Below are 21,067 nucleotides of genomic sequence, written 5' to 3'. Positions count from 1 at the left end.
CCCTTCTATCGCTGTCGTCGTCGTTACCTAACAACAACCATGTGAAGTAGGTGAGGCGGCTTCTCCTAAGGCAGCCCCACTGAGCTTCTTGGCTCAAGGCTGAGCGATGTGTTATCTCGGCAAGCACATGTTTCCAGTCTCACGTTTGCCAAGATAATATGAATGCAGCACAGAAGGTGTGGCTTATCATTTTGGCACCTGGCTGGGGAAAAAAAAGATTAAAGACAACTTTAGGGACAATCAGTGTGGGGAAAGCGCTCAGCACTCGGGGCTGGCGTCAAGGGTAGGCATGGTTGGGCCCCTGCTGAGGGCCCATAACCTTGCAGGGGCCCACTGACAAGGGCCCCCTGGACTTGCTCCTCCTCTTCACCATTGCAACCTGCGTGTTCCCCTGCCTCTTGCCCTGGCCCAGGCAACAGGGAGAAAGAGAAGCAGCAGATGCCATGGCCTGCCTGCTCCCTGGTTCTCTGCCTGTCAAGCAAGCAAGGGGGAGCGATGAGGAAGAGGAGGAGGAGGAGGAAGAGCAGCTGGGGACAATGGTGGTGAGAAGGTGGACTCACTCAGGGAGGGGTCCCACTGAGGGTGTCTAGAAACACTTGATGCTGTTCAGGTAAGGGCTCCTTCACACTTTTTTTTTTGGTGCGATCATCACTCTTCATCCACAGTATTTCCTGCATGCGATACACAACACGGTTGTCCTGCAGCAGCTGTCCCGCACCTTCCCTCTGTTTTCCCTGTGATCTTGCTGTACACGGAAAATGTGATATTATTTGCAGCTGCACAACGGAGCCATCACCCGCCCATGTATGCTGACATCGCGCTAGGACACTCTTTGTGTAGTCAGGTGTTGGGCGGTGCGGTGTTGACATCACATAGTGATGATCGGGTGGGAGTGTCACCCTCCCGTGCCTCCCTTGATCTCCAGCCCCTTCGCCATTCCACTCCTGGGAATAACACAGGGATCTTCGGAAGTGCAGCATACCGACGTTTCTCTAGCACAGCATTGCAGATACCACTGCTGCTCCGAAGGCCTGCAATGTTACAACCCCTTTCTACTCAACTCCCTCTTCCGCTGTATACTCAAATGAGAAAAGTGTTACTGCTTGCTTTTACAAGGACAGTACTGACTTGCACACATGGTTGCGGGGAGAGCAGACTTCTGAAGTTGAGAATATACTGTGGATTGTATATATAAGTTGCCGAGGTAGGGATTGGAGGCAGCAGAAGTGAAAAGGGGAGGCAAGGAAGTTGAAATGGAAGGGTTCATGCTGAGAGGGGGAGGGGCTACCTCAGAGGGGTTGGACAGTGGGCGTAGAATGCCGCTGACATCTAATAACACCGTGCCACGTTCCACCCACCATTGTAAATGGCAGGTAGCATTATGCAGTAAAAGAAAAACTGGCTGTGTAAAGGACCGCTTTAAATCCCGCAAAGAATCCAGAAGTAGAAGCCCTGGTAAGTTGCGGGATAAAAAGCCTGGTGTGGTGAAGCCCCAAGAGTCACATTTGGATTTAAATGTGAGCGCATGGTACATGTGACAGGTTTGAAGAGGCATCACTGGTCCTGGTGCCAACCAAGGGAAACAGTTCCTGAAAGTAAGTTCATTTCCCACTGGTGGCACGTCAGGCTGCAGAGTAACATTGGACGATATCCTTCATCGAGGCTGGTGTCAAGGTTAGGCATGGTTGGGCACCTTCCAAGGGCCCACACCCAACAGGGTCTCACTGACAAGAACCTCCTGGAGTTGCTCCTTCTCTTCACCACTGCAACCTGCTTGTTCACCTGCCTCTCACTCTGGTCCAGACCATGGCAGTGGTGATAAGGAGGAGGAGGAGGAGATGCCCCTGCTCCCTGGCTCTCTGCCTCTCAAGCAAGCAAGTGGTAGCAATGATGAGAAAGAGGGTGAGGAGCAACAGCAGCTGGTGACAAATTGTGGTTGGAAAGTGGTCTTATTGAGGGAGGGGGCCAATAAGGGTGTCTTGCCCAAGGATCCTCCAAATCCTGGAACCAGCGCTGTCAGCACATCATCCCATACCTCAATTCGTCCTGCAAGGAGGTACCCCCATCTCCCCAAATTGCCTCATAAGGAAAAGAAGAGCTGGGAACACTTCCATGTAATGTGTAGTTTTGCCCTGCACAGGTATGTGGAGCTTTGCTGGATCCGTTCCCAACCTTCTTCACCAGCCTTCCCAACCTGGGGCCCTCCGGTGTCCACACTGGCTGGGGTGATAGGATATGTAGTCCAACACATCTGGAGGGCCCCTTGTTGGAGAAGGCTGGCCTAGCTTCTACACTGCATTGCCCAGTAGTAAGCATTGAGCAATGTCATCTTACAGCTGATGACAAGCATATGATGCTTGCCACACTTCCAGTTCACCATCAAGATAAGCTGGAAGGAGTAGAGGGTTGGTGAGCTTTTTTGTTTTTTGTTTTACAATAAATATTTGATTACCGGCTGCCGATTCATCTGGGCATTTTCTCACGAAAGTTACAATCGAAGCTGAGCAGAGAGGTTTATTCCATAACCAGTTTGATCGGTCCTTTACAGGAAAGGGGATCTCAAGCTAACCTTGAAAAATCCCTATGCTAGAACCACATTCTAATTTGGGCAACTTTTCAACCCACATGGATTGGAAACTGTCTTCAAACAACTGTTAGAGGAAGTTCATCACCCCAGATAACCTGCTGTCCTTCATTTTGGAACATATTTAAGCAGCCCCAGAGTTAGACGTTACTCTCTTGCTCGTCCTGGGGACAAAATCAACCAACCTGACGTAACCCTTCTACAAGGTAAAGCAATTTCCTTCTCTTTTAGACATTATTGTCAATAACAACAACAACAATAATAATAACTACTACTGCTACTACAAAAACAGACTAATAAGGGTCAAAGCAGAGGGGTTTAGAATAGAGATGTGTGGCAGGGGAGTAAAGAATCCCAGTGTGGTGTAGTGGTTAGAGAATGTATGGTGGAGAATGTATGGTGCTCCATATGTTGTTGGACTGCAACTCCCGTTATCCCTCACTATTGGCTAGGGCTGATGGGAGTTGCAGTCCAACAACATCTGGAGGGCCATACATTCCCTATCCCTGGGTTAGAATGTTGGACTCTGTCGTGGGAGATCAGAATTCAAATCCCTACCCAACCTGAAGTTCACTGCATGAGTTTGGGCCAGTCTCTCTCAACATGCGTAAATCCAAACTAGATGACCAAATTAAATTCTGCTTTTGTATTATGCAGATCAAGAGCAATTTATGCAAATATCTTAAGTCTTTGGGTAATTCGGTATGTTTTGTCAAGGAGGAAGGACAAAAGAGGTATGGAAGGGATAGCAGGAGTTTGTGCAGATGAGGAACCAGCAGTTTTGAGAGAGAAACAGGCAGATACACTTTGCAGAAATGTCCTGGTACCAGGGCTATTGCCTGGGTAGAAGTTCAGTGGTGAACTCCAGGTACCTTCTCTAAATTATCACTTTAAATTTTCTATTTCAAGAAGTCTATCCTTTTCTTTACATAGATATAAGCGGAGCCGGGGAGGGGTGTTAGGAGGGAATGGCTCACATTTTCTGGCATTGTGACCAATAAGTGCAAAAGCACTGGGATGATGATTAAAGCCTGGCATTTGATGAACTTAAACTTATTTTATTAAAATTATGGAGACAGCAATCCTATGGTCCTTGAAGAGAGTCCCAGGGACCATAGGACGTTTTTGGATTCCCCCTCCTGAAGCTGTAGGCACTGGTATGAACTCAGGAGGGGGACGTAAAGATCCGATCCCTCCCCTGCCCCCTCGAAGCTGCCGTGGAAAGAACTGCAGTGCTTGCTTTCTGAGGTTGCAAAAGTGGGGTGGGGAACTGAGAGGAATGTGCAGGATACAAAAAAATCCTATGCCTCTCCAGCCCCACTCCTGCCCCCAGCAGCACACCTCCTCTAGACAGGCTGGGAGACCTGTCTAGGGGAAAACTTACAAAAAGAAGGAGAGGCAAAAGTGGCCTCCGTCACTCCTCCCTCCCTGCTCGCTGCAGACTGGCAGGACGTCTGATACTTGGACACCTCCGAGATTAGAGGCTTCCTTCTAATGGGCACCCTTAATAAAATTCCACTCTGTGGAACTCCCTTCCCAGGGAACTCCGCCATGCCCCCTCTTTCATGAGCTTCCGCCACACATTAAAAATGTGGTTGTTCTGGCAGGCATTTGGGGTGGGTTAGGGTATTTTTAGAAATATGATGTTTTAATGTAGAATTTTATGGTTTTAAAACTGTTGTATTACTGTACATCGACTGGGTGACCGGCCAGATGGGTGATTAAGAAATTTAATAAATGAATGAATGAATGAACGAACGAACGAAAGAATGAATGAATGAATGAATGAAGTAAATAAATGGTTTGTTTGGGGGTTAAAACTCTGGGTTGTTTCTCCCTCAACAACCCAGAGTTCTGGGTTCAGACATCACAGTGAACAGCCCAGGAAATCCTACAGTGGTTTAGCAAAGCAGAAGTGGGAGAGCGGTCGGGAGCCAGGTTGCTCGCTCCCAACCGTTTGCAAATATACTGTCCGCTTAACTGTCCGAACTAGGTCTCTCTCTCTCTCTCTCTCTCTCTCTGCATGTGTAGGGTTAAACATGTCATACACCCTTCTCACATAGTATCTCCATTTAACAACTTTCCCAGAGTTCCTTGGGACACACTAGTGTAAATGTAGCAACTGTATTTCTTAGGTCATGCAAGAAGCAGTCCTTGGATTCCTGTGTGGCTATTTGAACATTATAAATACAGGTGTGTGAAGCCCTCCTGAGAAATGTCACCAATCTTATTGAAATTCTTCCAACTTCTCTCAAAATCCCTACAAATATTTTTTGCATAAGGAGGACTCTCCAAATTCAGAACCCAAGGCCAAACTGGATGAGATGCCGAGAGGTGTGTGATCAATCTTTCAATGGAATTTTCATAATGAAATGCAACAATAAGGAGCAGAGACGGTGCAAAGCTGATTGAAAAAGCATCAGGGGAAAGGAGTGCTTTGCCCTTTCCCCATGGCATGTTGTTTCTATCAAAATCAATTCCCAAAAGTTACTTTTCTCTGAACCGGTGAAAAGGTACATGAAGCTGATATCTTTTCCCCACCAGGTAGGAAAGCAGAGGGAGCAATTTCAATTGGAAAACCATCCCAAGGGGAAAGACTTCAACCCCCTCTGCCCCCAGAATTTCCTCCAGACAGATTCATAGACCTGTGTGGCTGTTTTTCAGTTAACAACAACAACTACATCACAACAGTTGTTGTGAGATTGATAATACATCTTCCAGCATCTCATCTAATTGTGCCTTCAGCTTTCACTTTAGGTAGACTCAGGTGGTGACTTTTAAATATACCAAGCCCTTCCTTCGAAATGTAATGAATCCTCCCCAAATTCTCTTAGCTTTCCTTCAAACCCTTGGTGATGTTTTGCCAAAGCAGAGACATCACCCTGAATGCCCATTTGGATGAAATTTGCATTGCATTGCAAAGTGGCACTTCCGCCATTTTCTCGTCACACCAGTAAAGGCTGGTGGCTCCAGTATCAGTGGGGTGGTGCATCCACTCCAGGCTTCAGTCAGAAGCACCTTGGAGAGCTCCTTTAGAGTTCTGACTGGTTCTGACTGAAACCCGGAGCGGATTCTCTACTCCACTGACATCGGAGCCACCAGCAGAGCCACTGAGTCATGCTCCTACACTCATTTGCACAGTACTGACAGGGACGTGTTGCAAGATGTGGGTCAGTATAAAGGTCATAATAGTTTGGTGAGAAAGGATAGGCAAAGACAGATTGGGCCTGAAGTGAATGATTCATCAAAAGTGTCGGCAAGCCCTGAGTGGCTTTTACACAGAACGGTAACTTATTCCAGTGTCATCTACTCTGACTCACAGCAGCCATCCAAGATGTCACAGGGAGGTCATTCATGTTGCCTGCAGCTTGCAGGGCTTTTCTAAACGAGGCTGTTAATCCACAGTGTCCATTTTTGGTTTTGTCGCAGAGATGAGATCAGAGCACTACAGAAGGAGTGTCTCCTTTTCCACTACATACTGTAACCTCCAGCTGGCACTGTGGTATAGTGGAATAGCGCTGTGATGTAATTCTTAGGGATGGCACAGATGCCCAGCTTGGTCTGGGAATCCAATGGACTCCCCCCCGCACGCCTCCGGGCCACGTGCACCAAGCCGCTGCCCCCTGCTCGCGCGCCCCTGGACATGCTCGCAAGCCCGCCCTGCGCTCGCCGAGCCCCCCCCATGCTCGCCAAGCCCCCCCATGCTCGCTGAGCCACTCGCACCTACCCTGAGCCGTCCACGAGCGCCCACCATTCCTGTGGTCACCATTTTGCAAAAAAATTAATAAAAAAATCTTACGATCTTAAAGGTCGGCTTGGTCTATAAATGAGCCAATTGTTCCTACAACTATTGTCTACAGTCTACAACTGTTGTTGTAGGGGAAAAAAGACGACCTGTAATGTTGTGCAGATGGGGCCTTTATGGTCGCCATGTGTGCAATATTAAATTCACAGAAGTTCCTGAGTCCCCATTTTGTTCACAAAATGGCAACTGCGGGAATGACAGGAGCTCATGGACAGCTCACGGTTGGTGCACGCAGGCTCACAAGCAGGTCAGGGGGTGTGCGAGTGAGGGCAATGGCTCGGTGGGTGCCTGGAGGACCCAGATGGGGGTGGGGGGGCTCAGTCCATCCTTAGTAACTCTCCCTCAGGTCCGTCTGCCTCCACTTTGGGACAGCTGTCCTCACTGTCTCACAAGCTTCAGCCCCTAAATTCGCCAGGCAAAAGAGACACCCAGTATATCTAATTGGCTCCTTTTACTCAGCCAGGAGAAGTACCTAGGAAATATGAATGCTAGTGGTAGAGCAGAAACATAAACAAGATGTGGGATTTTATCATTTTAAAACTAACAAATTAAAGTGTATTTAATACAAGAGATGTTATATCTTATAATTAATCACCCAGTTCTGGGTCTTACCCTGCCTATACTACGCCTTCTAACTCCTATTCTAACAACCTCACTATCTAGACATAGCTTAATCAAACCCTGAGGCCCCGTCTTACCAACTAAGGTTGCAATCCTATTCAGATGGGTGGCTGCCTCCAAACTTAGAGGTGACCGCCTATCGAATGCGGGGCAGGAGAAGCACGGAGGGGATCATTCCCTCCGCGCTCCTCCTGCCCTGCATTTTCGGCTACACAGCCAACTTCGGCTGTCTAGCCGCGGGGGGCCCGAGCAGGGGAGGCGGCTGCTGTACTACACATTGGATGTGTCGTACAGGCATTTCTGCCCTCTCCGCCCTGGATTGCCCCCAGACGTGCCCCTTTTCGGCCGCTCTGTACTTCTCTTGCGAGCGCGGAGAACAGGGCTTCTCCGCGCTGCCTCCGAGGCAGCACAGAAGTGGGGGGAGGTCGAGTCTCCAGGAACCGACCTCAGAGCATGGGCTCCGAGGTTGGTTCCCAGAAAACGAGATATCCTATGGCAGTCTAACCGCTGTCTAGCGGCCATAGGATTGCTCCCTGTCTGCTCCTGCCTTTTATAAACTCAGTCTCCTCACATACTCACACAAGCCCCCCCCACACACCTTTCACTCACTCACTACTGAACAGTTAATCGTAACTTACCTGGGTTCTGTTTAACACCGAAAACACATATAAACATTAATATAAACGCCACATGGCAAGCATTGTGGTTTTGTCACAAGCACAAATACACAAGGGGAAAACATGCTTTCTTTCGCCATCAGAAATAATACCCCATTTTCCCTGCTCTAAAAAAAAAAATAATGGAAAGTGCTGCTTGCAAACAGAAGCAAAACTGGAGGGTCAAGTCATCATCTAAAGAACCCGTAAACAACTATGAATAGGGAATGATTCCTTGTGTACAAGGATACAAATGCCTTGTGTAGAAAAGCTCGTAGATTTGAGGGATTGAACCTTGTGCATGCAAAATGGGTGCTCTACAACTGAGCTATAGGTCCTACCCACTTCCAGAGAAGAAACCTTTCAATTAACACTGGGTCATGATGAGCACCGGAAAAGCTACAATTAATCATGAGCATCTCATGAGAGCCAATGTGGTGTAGTGGCGAGAGTGTTAGACTGGGAGCTGGGAGATCTGGGTTCTAGTCCCCACTCAGCCATGGAAGCTCACTGGGTGACTTTGGGCCAGTGCCCAACCTACCTCACAGGGTTGTTGTTGTGAGGATAAAATGGAGAGGAGGAGGATAATATAAGCTGCCTTGGGTTCCTTGCAAGAGGAAAAAAAGGCGGGATATAAATGCAATAAAATAAATAAATAAATCTCACATGACAACTTGCAACGCTGGGCAGTTTGGCTGGGCCGTTCCCTAGAACACACTTTCTATTCCTAGAGAGCCTTCTTCTAGACACAGAGTGAGGGCTAACCCACATGCTACATTATATTTATTTATTTATTACATTTATATCCTGCCTTTTTTCCTCCATAAAGAATCCAAGGCAGTATACATAATCCTCCTCCTCTCCATTTTATCCTCACAACAACAACCCTGTGAGGTGGATTGGGCTGAGAGTCTGTGACTGGCCCAAAGTCACCCAGTGAGCTTCCATGGCTGAGTGGGGACTAGAACCCGGATCTCCTGACTCCCAGTCCAACACTCCAGCCACTACACCACACCACACCACACCACACATGCTACGTTAAATATGTAGCGTGCAGCTGATCCTTGCTCTTTTACTTACTTCTTTATAAGCATGCAGGGCCCTGATCTGGATCAGGACCTCCACGCAATGGTAGGGGAGGTTTAAACCTTCCCATCATCTGTGGTGGTTCCCCCCCGCCGCCTTTAAATTATCCTGCACAGGTGTTAAAATTAGGGGGAAAAACCTCCATTGGCACCAGTGGAGTCCTGTCCCCCCCATTTTAAGCCCTTGCTCAGGGGGTTGAATTTAAGGGAAAAAACATCTGGGTGGGATAATTTAAACTTCCGCTACTGGCACGGAGTGGTCTCAGTCCCGATCAGGGCCCCACATGCTTACACAGATGTAAATGAAAGAGTGAGGATCAGGTACACGCTACATATTTAACGTAGCGTGTCGTTGAGCCCTCAGTTTTACAGAAAAGTGCCCTTCCTTGAGGCACCCATGTGAAACGTGTCCTTAAAAGAGACACATGCTTTGACACATGCTGACTACACCAGTGGCTCTCTGCCCAAGGTATAGATATGACTATTTACTTTGCGTTCCTCCATTCTTCCTTCCAAAAATGTCAGCTCTGAATAAAAACCTCATTGTCACGAGCAAAGCGCACCTCGCTGCCGTCCTTAAGCCTCTCCTTTGGTCTCTGCATGTCTGTTTCCTTGAAGCTTTAACTGCTTCGATCTTGTATCAGCAGCCTGCTCCCATAAGGACAAGCAGCCCCCACCAACAGAAGAACATCAGAAGATCCCTGCTGGATCAGACCAAGGGGCCATCTAACCCAGCATTCTGTTCACACAGTGGCCAACCAGCTGCCTGTGGGAAACCCACAAATGGGACGCAAGTGCAACAGCACCCACCCACCCATTTCCCCAGCAACTGGGTACATAGGTGTCAGGAGTGCTTCTGAGAGCAGGGAGTGGGAGAATAGTTCAGATTCTGAAGAAGAACTGCCAGACATGGGGGAGGTATGTTCCCAGGCTAGTCCAGACATGCTAGGCAGGCTCCTCAGGTTTCAAAGGTTCAGCTGGGGGAGGAAGGTCCCTCTTCACCTCCCCCTGTGAGAGACAGCAAACAGGGAGAGGCAGTGTTTGGTGAGTCTGAATTAATAGATGCAAGGCAGAGATGCAGAGCCAAGAGGGAGACAGCTGGGGTGGAACTTAGAAGGTCTACCTGATTGGCCCTGCATGAACAGTGGCGCTTAGAAGCTTCACGAGAGAGAGAGAGAGAGAGCTCCCCCCACGCCTTAAGTTAGGCTAGTCAGCCCACCTTTCTTTCAAATGGTGGGCAACATTCATAGCTCCCTTTTGAACCCCCTGAAGGCATTTCCTTGCAGACTGAGAGTCACTGAGAATTTGCATCTGTATGACCCTTTGTAGTCATGGATTAAAAGCTGTAGATTGAAGCCTCTTGTCTGTGTTTGATTCGGCATTTGAAGTTTCAGTGTGGGTAAAAAGGAACCCTGACAATAGGCATACCGCCTTTGGTACCCGACGTAGCATATAGCCATCAGGACTAGTAGCCATTGATAGCCTTCTCCTCCATGAATTTGTCTCATCCCCTTTTAAAGCCATCTACGAAATGGGTGGCCATCCCCACATCTCATGGTAGCGGATTCCATAGTTTAACTCGGCACTGTGTGAAGAAGTCCTCCCTTTTGTCTGTCCTGAATCTCCCACCATTCAGCTTCATGGGGTATACGAGGAGGAAAAGAATGTCCCTCTATCCACATTCTCCACACCATGCATAATTCTGTACACCTCCATCAGGTCTCCCCTTACCCTCCTTTTTTCCAGGCTAAACTATCCCAGCTGTTTTAGCCTTCCTTCATAGGGGAGTTGCTCCAGCCCCTTGGTCGTTTTAGTTGTCCTTTCCTGCACTGTTTCCAACTCTACAATATCTTTTTTTTTAGGTGTGGTGGCCAGATCATTATCCTGTACCAGCCTATCCCTACACATCACCCACCCACCCTGCTGTGTTTGTACAACAAGTCCCACCATCCACAGCCAGCAACCTGGCTGGTGATGATGGGACTTGTTGACTGAACGCAGCCGGGCGGGGGGAGGCTGGGGAATGCTGTCTTGTGCCTATTGCCATCTGATACATACAGCTCTTTGGCTTGTGGAGTCCCTCAGGGTTCTGTTTTGTCCCCCATGCTATGTAACATATACATGAAACCACTGGGAGAGGTTGTCCGGAGTTTTGGGGTTCAGTGTCACCAGTATGCTGATGACACCCAACTCTACTTTTCCTTTACATCTAATTCCAAGGAAGCTGTTGGGGTGCTGAACCGGTGTCTGTCGGCAATAAGGGACTGGATGAGGGCAAACAAATTGAGGCGTAATCCAGACAAGACAGAGGTGCTCCTGGTCAGTCGAAAGGTAGATCAGGGAGTAGGGATTCAGCTTCTGCTGGATGGGGTTACACTCCCCCTGGAGACACAGGTTTGCAGCTTGGGTGTCCTTCTGGATTCAGCCCTGAGCCTGGAAGATGCCCAGGTTTCAGCGGTGGCCAGGAGTGCATTTGCACAGTTAAAGCTCATGAGCCAGATACGCCTGTTCCTTGAGATGTCTGACTTGGCCACAGTAACACATGCCTTAGTTACATCCCAGTTGGATTACTGTAATGCACTCTACGTGGGGCTGCCTCTGAAAAGTGCTCAGAAACTTCAGCTGGTTCAAAGAGCTGCTGCCAGACTGCTGACTGGGGCTGGCTACAGGGAGCATACCACTCCCCTGCTAAAACAGCTTCACTGGCTCCCAGTCTGTTTCCAGGCACAATTCAAAGTGCTGGTCATGTCCTATAAAGCCCTATATGACTTGGGTCCAGGTTATCGGAAAGTTGGTATTCTCCCCTATGAGCCTACTCATGCCCTGAGATCTTCAGGGAAGACCCTTCTCGTGGTCCCGCCACCATCACAGGCACGTCTGGTGGGAACGCGGGAGAGGGCCTTCTCGGTGGCTTCCCAGGGAGGCCAGAGTGGCACACCGCTTGGTACGCTTTCGCAGGCAGGTAAAAACTTTTTTGTTCTGGCAGGCCTTTGGGGATAGCTAGACGGCACCTCTGAGAATATGACGGATGGATACTATTATGGTAATATTTCTTGTTGTCTTTTAACGTTTTGAAATTTTATACAATTTTAATATTATTGATGATTTAATTATACTGTGAACCTTTGTATACGTCTATTTATAGGTTTTAACTGCACAAGTGTTAATGTTGTAAAGCCGCCTTGAGTCCCAGTATTGGGAAAAAGGCAGGATATAATAATAATAATAATAATAATAATAATAATAATAATAATAATAATAATAATTTGTAGACTTACAGAGGATGCTGCCTTACACCAAGTTAGGCCATTGGCCCATCTAGCTGAGTATAGTGTACACAGACTGGCTCACCATGGATTGGGCAGGGTTCCCCCCGCCCGACACCTACCTAGATCTGCCAGGGATTGAACCTGCAGCTAACCCCACACCCCCAAAGCATTGCATGACTTCATTTATAGCCTGTGGCTTCTCTCTCTAACTTCTAGCTCGGCCCCAACAGCCCCACACGATGCTCTTGGTCCTGCTCCTCGTCTGTGCATGCTGGCACAACGCGCCGGCGAATGGCGAGGTGGTGACCTCCTTTGAAGACTCCTGCTCCCAGTTTTTCTTCAGAGGAACCCCACCGAGTGTCGGGCTCGAGCCCCCACGCCCTGCCCGGATTTGCCAGCGGTACAAGAACCTGTATCGCTTTGCCACGCTGTACGACAAAGACAAACGCATCCCGGTGTACTCGGCCTACATCTACAAGCCCGGGAAGGCGAAGAGGCCAAATAAATGGATGGTTGAGCCCCAGGTAAGAGGGAGCCTCTGTCCTTATTTAGGCTTATCTGACATCTGCTGGGCTGCTGATTCTCTATGCTGCTCCTTCCAGCTGTCGAGAAGATAAGCATTGGCTCGGGGCCTCTGAATGATGAAGATACACGTAAAAACCAAGGTGCTCTGCACAGTATGAGGCAGCAGCGTGGAACATCTGCCCCATGGGCCAGATTCAGCCTGCCATGCTCCCCACCTGGCCCGTCGAAGCCCCAGCTGAAGTCCCGCCTCCTTGCAATCCCGCCTCTCCCCAAAGCCCCACCCCTCAGGGAAGGGTTAGGGGAGCACACTTAGTTGGGAGTCACTTCAAGACACAGGAGCACTTTGGAGCGGCCGTTCCTGAAGGCTCTGCTCACCGCTCTCCTCTCACCTCGGAGCCGCTAGGAGCCAAGCGGCTGTGTGGATGTGGTATTAATGTGTGTGTGAATGGTGTACGTGTGAATGTTGTGAAGTGTGTGTGTGTGTGTGTGAGTGTGAATGGTGGTGTCAGGAATGAATCTGAGTATGTGGAGACGTCTGGCAGCTCAGGTTCATAATGGGAACAGCCAGAATCGGGGGATGCACCTTCCCTAGTGAGCTCAGATATGGCAAGGCTTTCTTCCCAAGGCCTTGACACACAGATGGCCCAGCCTGAACGCTCCCCCATGAGAACCCAGGGTTCGAAAGAGGAGGAGGGTGAGGGGCGTGACTTGAGAGATGCTAGGGTCCGTCGCAGAACGAAGCGGGAAGAGTTAGAGGTGGGGCCCAGATGCTCCACCAGGCTGGCCAATCCGAAAGCCTATGTAGGAGGGAGCCACCCCAAGGAAGGGGCATCCCTGCAAAGCCAGTGTGGCCAAGACGTTTTTGCCCAGACTGCTGGCAACTTCGTAAACTTCCTCTTCGGCTCCTCTATTGATATTCGTAGATGTGTGGATCAGCTGATTCTATGCAGTCTGAGAGTTTCCTAGAATCTGCATGTGTAAAGAAGCTGGTCGTTAACTAATAAAGTCGTGAGCCTGAAGACTTGTTGCCTGGAGTGTGTTGATTGCGAAAGGGGAGAATGAAGGAACATGACAGGTGGGTGTAGCTCTGGCCCCATTCACATCTGGCATGTGTCCCCCGCCACATGCTTCCCTGAAGCCAATGCAGCTCTTGGGCCAAGAGTGTTCCCCACTCTGGTACAAGATGCAACATCAATACTGCTAACACAATTAGAATGCAACCCTATTCTAAGCCCAGCAAGATAGCAAGGTGTCTTCACCTCCCGTCCCTTCTGTTTAGCATTTTGCACTACACGGGCCTCTGAGCCAGTCTAGCCTGCTTACCTTGCAAGGGCGGGGTGGGAACAGGAGGCTGGTGGATCCGGCACAACCACCCCCTCTCCCCTCCCTGCCCACCGGCATGCCCACTTCCACCGCTGTTGTCTTAGGTCGCAAAAGCCATCTCAGAAGAGGTGCTGCCATGGAGCTTTCCACAGTGGCTGGGAGGGCTGGGGGAATCTAAGCGGAGATTTCCGCGGCCGAATAAATGGATGGTTGAGCCCCAGGTAAGAGGCCAGCGTGGGAGCCTCTGTCGCTTAGGCTTATCTTATATCTGCTGGGTCACTGATTCTCCCTGCTGCTCCTTCCAGCTGTCGAGAAGATAAGCATTGGCTTGGGGCCTCTGAATGATGAAGATGCACGTAAAAACCAAGGTGCTCTGCACAGTATGAGGCAGCAGCGTGGAACATCTGCCCCATGGGCCAGATTCGGCCTGCCATGCTCCCCACCTGGCCCGTCGAAGCCCCAGCTGAAGTCCCGCCTCCTTGCAATCCTGCCTCTCCCCAAAGCCCCACCCCTCAGAGAAGGGTTAGGGGAGCATGCTTAGCTGGGAGTCACTTCAAGGCACAGGTGCACTTTGGAGTGGCCGTTCCCCAAGGTTGTAGCTCTGTCTATAGCAAGGGGGCGGGAATACGCCATCCCCTATGGCTCCTGGCATGCCCTACGAGGAACCATGAGATGGCCCATTTATGTGAATAGAACTATTGCTGTGGGTTGCCTTATGGAAATGCCTGGCTAGAGTCTTGGACTTGGCAAAGAAGTGGCAACGGCCTGGGATATTCAGGTGATCTGTGGGATCATAATAATGACCTCATTATTCCTTGATAGGAGGCCACTCTGGGATGTTCTGAGGAGAAGAAAGAGAAGGTGGTATACCTGTCAAGGGCTCCTTGGAGGTCTCTCTCAGTCTAATCTAGTAGCCAAGTCCAGACACAGACAAAGGGATTCCTTTCAAAGCTTTATTCTTCTTTTACAACTTAACAACTCTACCGTTAGCAACTAGATCTGAGCAGCAGAGTATCTATGCCCTAAGTTGGAACAGTTGGTCCCCGTTTGAAAGGGAATTACTGGCAGACCCCTGAACTTAAGGACTAGGGAGAGTCCCTCCCCTTTTCCCTAGGATCCTCTGGGCGCAGCCGTTGTTTGCGTGCCAACCGGGCACTACGCCTCCTTTCTGCGCCCTCCATTTGGTGCCGCTCTCTGCGTCGGTGTTGCGCGTCCACCAAGTCTACTTCCCGCGCTCTGTCACTCCCAGGACTGCTATCTAAGCTAGGAATGCTGGTGGGAGGAATCTCCGTCAGCTGTTGGCCCTGGGAAAGAGGAGTGCGCTCCTCTCCCAGGAGCGACTGCTCTTCCTCAGAATCAGAACTACTCTGGGATTCTATGGGCTCAGTGTCCACCCTGACAATACCTTCCCTCTCTTGGCATACTTCTCCCTAGGGATGGCGGAGAATTTCTCCCCGAAACTTCGGGGGGCCGAGCGCCAACGTGTTCGGCCCCCCGAACAAGTTTCGGGGAGAAATCCTCCGAACCCCCCCGCCCCCTGCACCCCCCCCGGGACGGGACTTACCTTCACCGAATGTCCCTCCCGGTGGCGGGTCCGGCCGGCGGTTCGGCGGGTGTTCGAGCGGGGCGGGAGCGGCAGCCGGTCTTTCGACCGGCTGCCGCTGCCGCCATTGCAATCAAAGAAAAAAAAAACCGCCCCCTGATAGGCTACGTGACGATTCACATAGCCTATCACGGCTAGATTTGCAAAGTCAGCCGTGATAGGCTACGTCAATCGTCACGTAGCCTATCACGGGTGACTTAAAAAAAAAAAAAAAAAGCGTGTACGGATAATGGCGGCCCCCATAGGGAGCCGCCATTCCCGTTCCTTATTTGGTCGCTGTAGTCTATGTAAAGATTACATAGACTACGGTGAAAATAAGGGCAACGCTATTTGCGTTGCCCTTATTTTCGCCGTAGTCTACATAAACATTTACGTAGACTACAGCGACTAAATAAGGAACGCGAATGGCGGCTCCCTATGGGGGCCGCCATTATCCGTACACGCTTTTTTTTTTTTTTTTAAGTCACCCGTGATAGGCTACATGACGATTGACGTAGCCTATCACGGCTGACTTTGCAGATCTAGCCGTGATAGGCTACGTGAATCGTCACGTAGCCTATCAGGGGGCGATTTTTTTTTTTTAAAAAAAAACTTTCGCGTTTGCGGCCGGGTGAAGCGGGAAGCCTCCTCCCCGGCCTGAATTTCGGCCGGGCCGAGGCGGGAAGCCTCCCCCCCCGGCCTGAACTTCGCGGGGGGAGCAGCGAAGCGCCTCCCCCCCACCGCGAACGTCCTTCGAGGACAGGTAAGGGACTTTCGTCCACCCCTACTTCTCCCCCACCCTAATCTAAGCACGTAAGAAGAGCCCTGCTGGATCAGACCAAGGGTCCATCTGGTCCAGCATTCTGTTCACACAGTGGCCAATCACCTGTCGACCAGGAACCCACAAGCAGGATATGAGTGCAATAGTGCCCTCCCACGCATGTTCCCCAGCAACTGGTGTACATAGGCATACTGCCTCTGGTACTGGAGGTAGCACATAGCCCTCAAGCCTAGTAGCCATTGATAGCCTTTTCCTCCTGCAATTTGTCTGACCCCTTTTTAAAGCCATCTAAGTTGGTGGCCATCACTACACCTTGTGGTAGCGAATTCCAGAGTTTAACTCTGCGCTGTGTGAAGAAGCCCTTCCTTTTATCTGTCTGGAATCTCCCATCAATCAGCTTCATGGAATGACCCTATTGGGTTCTAGTATTATATGAGAGGGAGAAAAATGCCTCCCTATCCACATTCTCCACACCATGCATAATTTTGTAGACCTCTATCATGTCTCCCTTTGCCCTCCTCTTTTCCAAGCTAAAAAATCCCAGAGGTTGTTACCTTCCCTCATAGGGGAGATGCTCCAGCCCATCGATAATTTTAGGGCACAATCCAATGGGGATAGTCAGCCGCCTCCGAACTCAGAGGCGATCAGCTATCCAGTGCAGGGTGGGTGGAGCGTGGAGGGGATCTTTTCCTCCACGCTCCAGCCACCCTGCATTTGCAGCTAGATGGTTGATTTCAGCTGTCTAGCTGGGGCAGCTCGGAGTTGGGGGGGGAGGCTGGACGGTGCATAGGAAGTGTCGGAACAGTGCTTCCACTATCCCCACCCCTCCCTGCCCCCAGGAACACCTCCTTTTCCACCACTCCGCGCTACTCTTCCGAGTGTGGAGCCGGGGACGAACCGCACTGCCTGCAAGGTCAGTTCCCAGAAAATGAAAAATCCTATGGCTGTCTAGCCATTGTCTAGTGGCCATAGGATTGCACTCTTAGTTGCCTTTTTCTTCTCTTTTTCCAACTCTATAATATCCTTTTTTAGGTGTGGTGACCAGAAGTGTACACAGTAGATCTAGCTCTTTGTGTAAAAGGAGGCAATAGAAACTGCACTTTGAGGCAGGAAGTAATACAGACTGTGGAGACACAGAAGGAGCTGAGCTGAGTTTGGGGGACTCTGAAAGAGGATCAAGAGGGCCTCCTTCCGGCAATCTGATGTGAAGCAGTGGGATTCACCTGTCTATCGGGGGTTTAAGTTCTGTCTCCACCTATGTTCAGCCTAATAAGCCTCCTCCACTGCCCTCCTTCCATAGGAAACCAAACCAGGGTAGATGCTGAGCCCCTGTAATGTGTCCCCACTCAACATGGGGAGAGCGTAACAGTGGCGTCGAAGGCAGCGTCAATGGGGCGCCCCCCTCTTTTCCGTCCCCCTTCCTCTCTTCGTCTAATTCCCTCTTTTTGTGCCTCTATCTCTTGTCCTCTGCAGCTCATCAGTCCAACAGTGGAACCCGAAATGGAAACAGAAGGGGCCTTCCTGCACAAGCACAGTGCCAGAGAGGAAGCTCTTTGGGAAAGCCAGGCCATCTTGCGCGATTACAAGAACCTGACCGGTTTGAACAGGGGTCACTTGAACCCCAATGGGCACCAGCCTGATCGGGACGCCAAATCATCCACCTTCACCTTGACTAACATCGTTCCGCAAAACATAAAGCTCAATGGCGGGGCCTGGAACACCTACGAGCAGACGACAATGGCTTGCAAGACTCAAGGATGCCAGGAGACCTTTGCCGTGGTGGGAGCGGTGCCAGGGAACAACTACATAGCCAGAGGGAGGGTCAACACGCCCAGCTACATGTGGTCTGCAGCCTGCTGTGTCATAGACAATAATCACCGGAGGTCCTGGGCCATCATCGCCAGTAATGACAAGAATGTGGTGCAGCCCCTCACTCTGGGGCAGCTGGAGGAGGGGCTTGCAGGCTTGTATGGCAAACACATCTCTCTCTTCCATCCTGACTGTCCCCGGGAGTAACTCAGTGGCCACAGAGGCACCTCACGCGAATCTGGTGGGTGCCAAATGACACACTGGAAAGAGAACTGCCCCTATTCAGAAATGTTGAGCTACAAATGTAGAAAACCGCATGCAGAAAGCTAGTGGCAGGGGAGGCTGGTGGCTCCGATGTCCATGGGGCAGTGAATCTGCTCCAGGTTTCAGTCAGAACCAGTCAGAACTCTAAAGCAGCAGTCCCCAAACTCTTTGGCACCAGGGACCGGTCTCGTGGAAGACAATTTTTCCACGGACCGGGGGGGGGGGATGTTCACTGGCAGACCTCTGGCCGCTGGGACGCCATTTGTGTCCCTATTCTTTACAGTAATTGGCTACGTAAAGATTTACGTAGCCTATTACTTGAAGAACAGGGACACAAATGGCATCCACTACGCGGACGCCATTTGTGTCCCAGCGGCCGGAAGTCTGCCAGCAGCCGGAGCCAGCCGGCAGCTCTGCGGACTCGCCGTGGAGCGGAGCTGGCCGGGGCCAGTGAGGATTCCGGGGTGGGGGGGACGGATTCCCCCCCCCGCGGACCCAAGGTGAGGGAGTTTCGCACACCCGTGCGGCCCGGTTGCTAACAGGCCACAGACCGGTACCGGTCCGCGGCCCAGGGGTTGGGGACCCCTGCTCCAAAGGGGCTCTCCAAGGTCACCTTGGAGAGCCCCTTTAGAGTTCTGACTGGTTCTGACTGAAACCCGGAGCGGATTCACCGCCCCACGGACATCGAAGCCACCAGCCTCCACTGGCTAGAAGTATGCTAGAGTGTCTGTACAGATCCCGCCACTGCCACAGGCTCTTTTGCCACAATCCAGGAGTTCCTTGAATGCACAAATGCTCCAGTGCACCCACAGAGCTCCCCTGCCTGCAAAAGCTTCCCTCCTGACACCGACAGAGGGCTCATTTGTTTATGCAGAGATGCAGGAGGAGAGATGCGGGTGCTCCAGATGTGCCCTGGAGTGTGTCTGGAACCCTGGATCAAGGCCGTCTGCTACTTCTCCCATTTAGTTCTCCATCCATGAAATGGGTACGACTAGTGACCTACCTCACAGGGTTGTTGTGAGAGCAAGCACAATAAAGTTTGAAAAGCACTTTTCAAATGTGTACGTATCTCCAAAGGGCAAAGGTATGTCATAATGTCTGTCAGGCCGGATGTCACTCTTGAGGAGTTTCTGTGTGTCCTGTGCGTACCTCATAGAGTCATAGAATAGTAGGGTTGGAAGGGGCCTACAAGGCCATCGAGTCCAACCCCCTGCTCAATGCAGAAATCCAGGTCAGAGCATCCCTGACAGATGGCTGTCCAGCCTCGTCTTGAACGCCTCCAGCGTGGGAGAGCCCACCACCTCCCTAGGGAATTGGTTCCATTGTCGTATTGCTCTAACAGTCAGGAAGTTTTTCCCGATGTTCAGCCGGAATCTGGCTTCCTGTAACTTGAGCCCATTATTCCGTGTCCTGCACTCTGGGATGATCGAGAAGAGATCCTGGCCTTCCTCTCTGTGACAACCTTTCAAGGACTTGAAGAGCGCTATCATATCTCCCCTCAGTCTTCTCTTCTCAAGGCTAAACATGCCCAGTTCTTTCAGTCTCTCTTCATGGGGCTTTGTTCCAGTCCCCTGATCATCTTTGTTGCCCTCCTCTGAATCCTCTCCAGTTTGTCTGCTTCCTTCTTAAAGTGTGGTGCCCAGAACTGAACACAGTACTCCAGATGAGGCCTAACCAGTGCTGAGTAGAGGGGAACTAGTACTTCCCGGGATTTGGAAGCTATGCTTCTATTAATGCAGCCCAAAAGAGCATTGGCCTTTTTTGCAGCCACATCACATTGTTGGCTCATATTCAGCTTGTGATCGACAACAATTCCAAGATCCTTCTCGCTTGTAGTGTTGTTGAGCCACGTATCCCCCATCTTGTAACTGTGCATTCTTTTTCCTAGGTGCAGAACTTGGCATTTATCCCTATGAAATGTCATTCTGTTGTTTTCTGCCCAGCGCTCCAGTCTATCCAGATCACTTTGAATTTTGTTTCTGTCTTCCAAAGTATTAGCTATCCCGTCCAATTTTGTGTCATCTGCAAATTTGATCAGCATTCCCTGCACCTCCTCCTCCAAGTCATTAATAAAAATGTTGAAGAGCACTGGGCCCAGGACTGAGCCCTGCGGTACCCCACTCGTTTCCTCTCCCCAGTTTGAGAAGGTCCCATTGACAAGCACTCTTTGAGTCCGATTCTGTAACCAACTGTGGAGCCACCGGATCGTTGTTTCATCTAGCCCACTTCGAGCTAGTTTGCTCATCAGGGTATCATGGGGCACTTTGTCGAAAGCTTTGCTGAAGTCGAGGTATATGATGTCTACAGCATTCCCACAGTCTACAAGGGAGATTACTTGATGAAAAACAGAGATCAGATTCGTCTGGCAGGACTTGTTTTTGACAAATCCATGTTGGTTTCGAGTAATCACTGCATTGTTTTCAAGGTGCTTCCAGATGGATTGCTTTATCATCTGCTCCAGAATGTTCCCAGGGATTGATGTCAGACTGACTGATCTGTAGTTCCCAGGTTCCTCCTTTTTGCCCTTTTTGAAGATAGGGACAACATTAGCCCTCCTCCAGTCATCTGGCACTTCCCCCGTCCTCAATGATTGCTCAAAGAGAATAGACAGCGGTTCTGAGAGTTCTTTTATTACTCTAAATAATAAAAGTTCTTTTATTACTCAGTTCCTTTATTACTCTAGGATTCAGTTCATCTGGCCCTGGAGATTTGAACTAGGGATGTACGAAAGGGACTTACCTGGTCCCGCAGCTTGCTTCGCGG

The 21,067-nt window shown here is 50.3% G+C and overlaps 2 protein-coding genes across 3 annotated transcripts in view; one reads left to right on the top strand and one right to left on the bottom strand.

The window, feature by feature from the left end:
* The window catches only part of LOC146339320 (interleukin-2 receptor subunit alpha-like), a 93,470-nt gene that overhangs the window by 15,771 nt on the left and 56,632 nt on the right, over positions 1–21,067 (bottom strand). The gene's annotated exons all lie outside the window — the stretch shown is intronic.
* Positions 2,315–19,346, top strand: LOC146339322 (endonuclease domain-containing 1 protein-like). 2 transcript variants are annotated; one of them, XM_084809047.1, is made up of 4 exons: positions 2,545–2,790; positions 12,237–12,544; positions 17,705–18,114; positions 19,002–19,346. In XM_084809047.1, the coding sequence occupies exons 2-4, from the start codon at positions 12,260–12,262 to the stop codon at positions 19,024–19,026; spliced, it is 720 nt and encodes a 239-aa protein (XP_084665173.1). In that variant the 5' UTR covers positions 2,545–2,790; positions 12,237–12,259; the 3' UTR covers positions 19,027–19,346. The 2 variants fall into 2 exon arrangements, with proteins under 2 accessions (XP_084665172.1, XP_084665173.1); XM_084809046.1 differs by lacking the exon at positions 19,002–19,346 and having other exon boundaries at positions 2,315–2,790; positions 17,705–18,356.

The sequence above is a fragment of the Heloderma suspectum genome, chromosome 7 (assembly GCF_057233095.1).
Source record: "Heloderma suspectum isolate Gila_16-S chromosome 7, 16-S_ref, whole genome shotgun sequence".
Taxonomy (NCBI): domain Eukaryota; kingdom Metazoa; phylum Chordata; class Lepidosauria; order Squamata; family Helodermatidae; genus Heloderma; species Heloderma suspectum.
Note: the sequence above shows the minus strand (reverse complement) of the source record. Positions and strands in the feature narration are given on the sequence as shown.

Coding starts and splice junctions, on each gene's coding strand:
- LOC146339322 (XM_084809046.1), top strand. CDS start 12,260: ATGCTCTTGGTCCTGCTCCTCGTCTGTGCATGCTGGCACAACGCGCCG. Junction 12,545..17,704: donor AATGGATGGTTGAGCCCCAG/GTAAGAGGGAGC, acceptor TGTCCTCTGCAG/CTCATCAGTCCAACAGTGGA.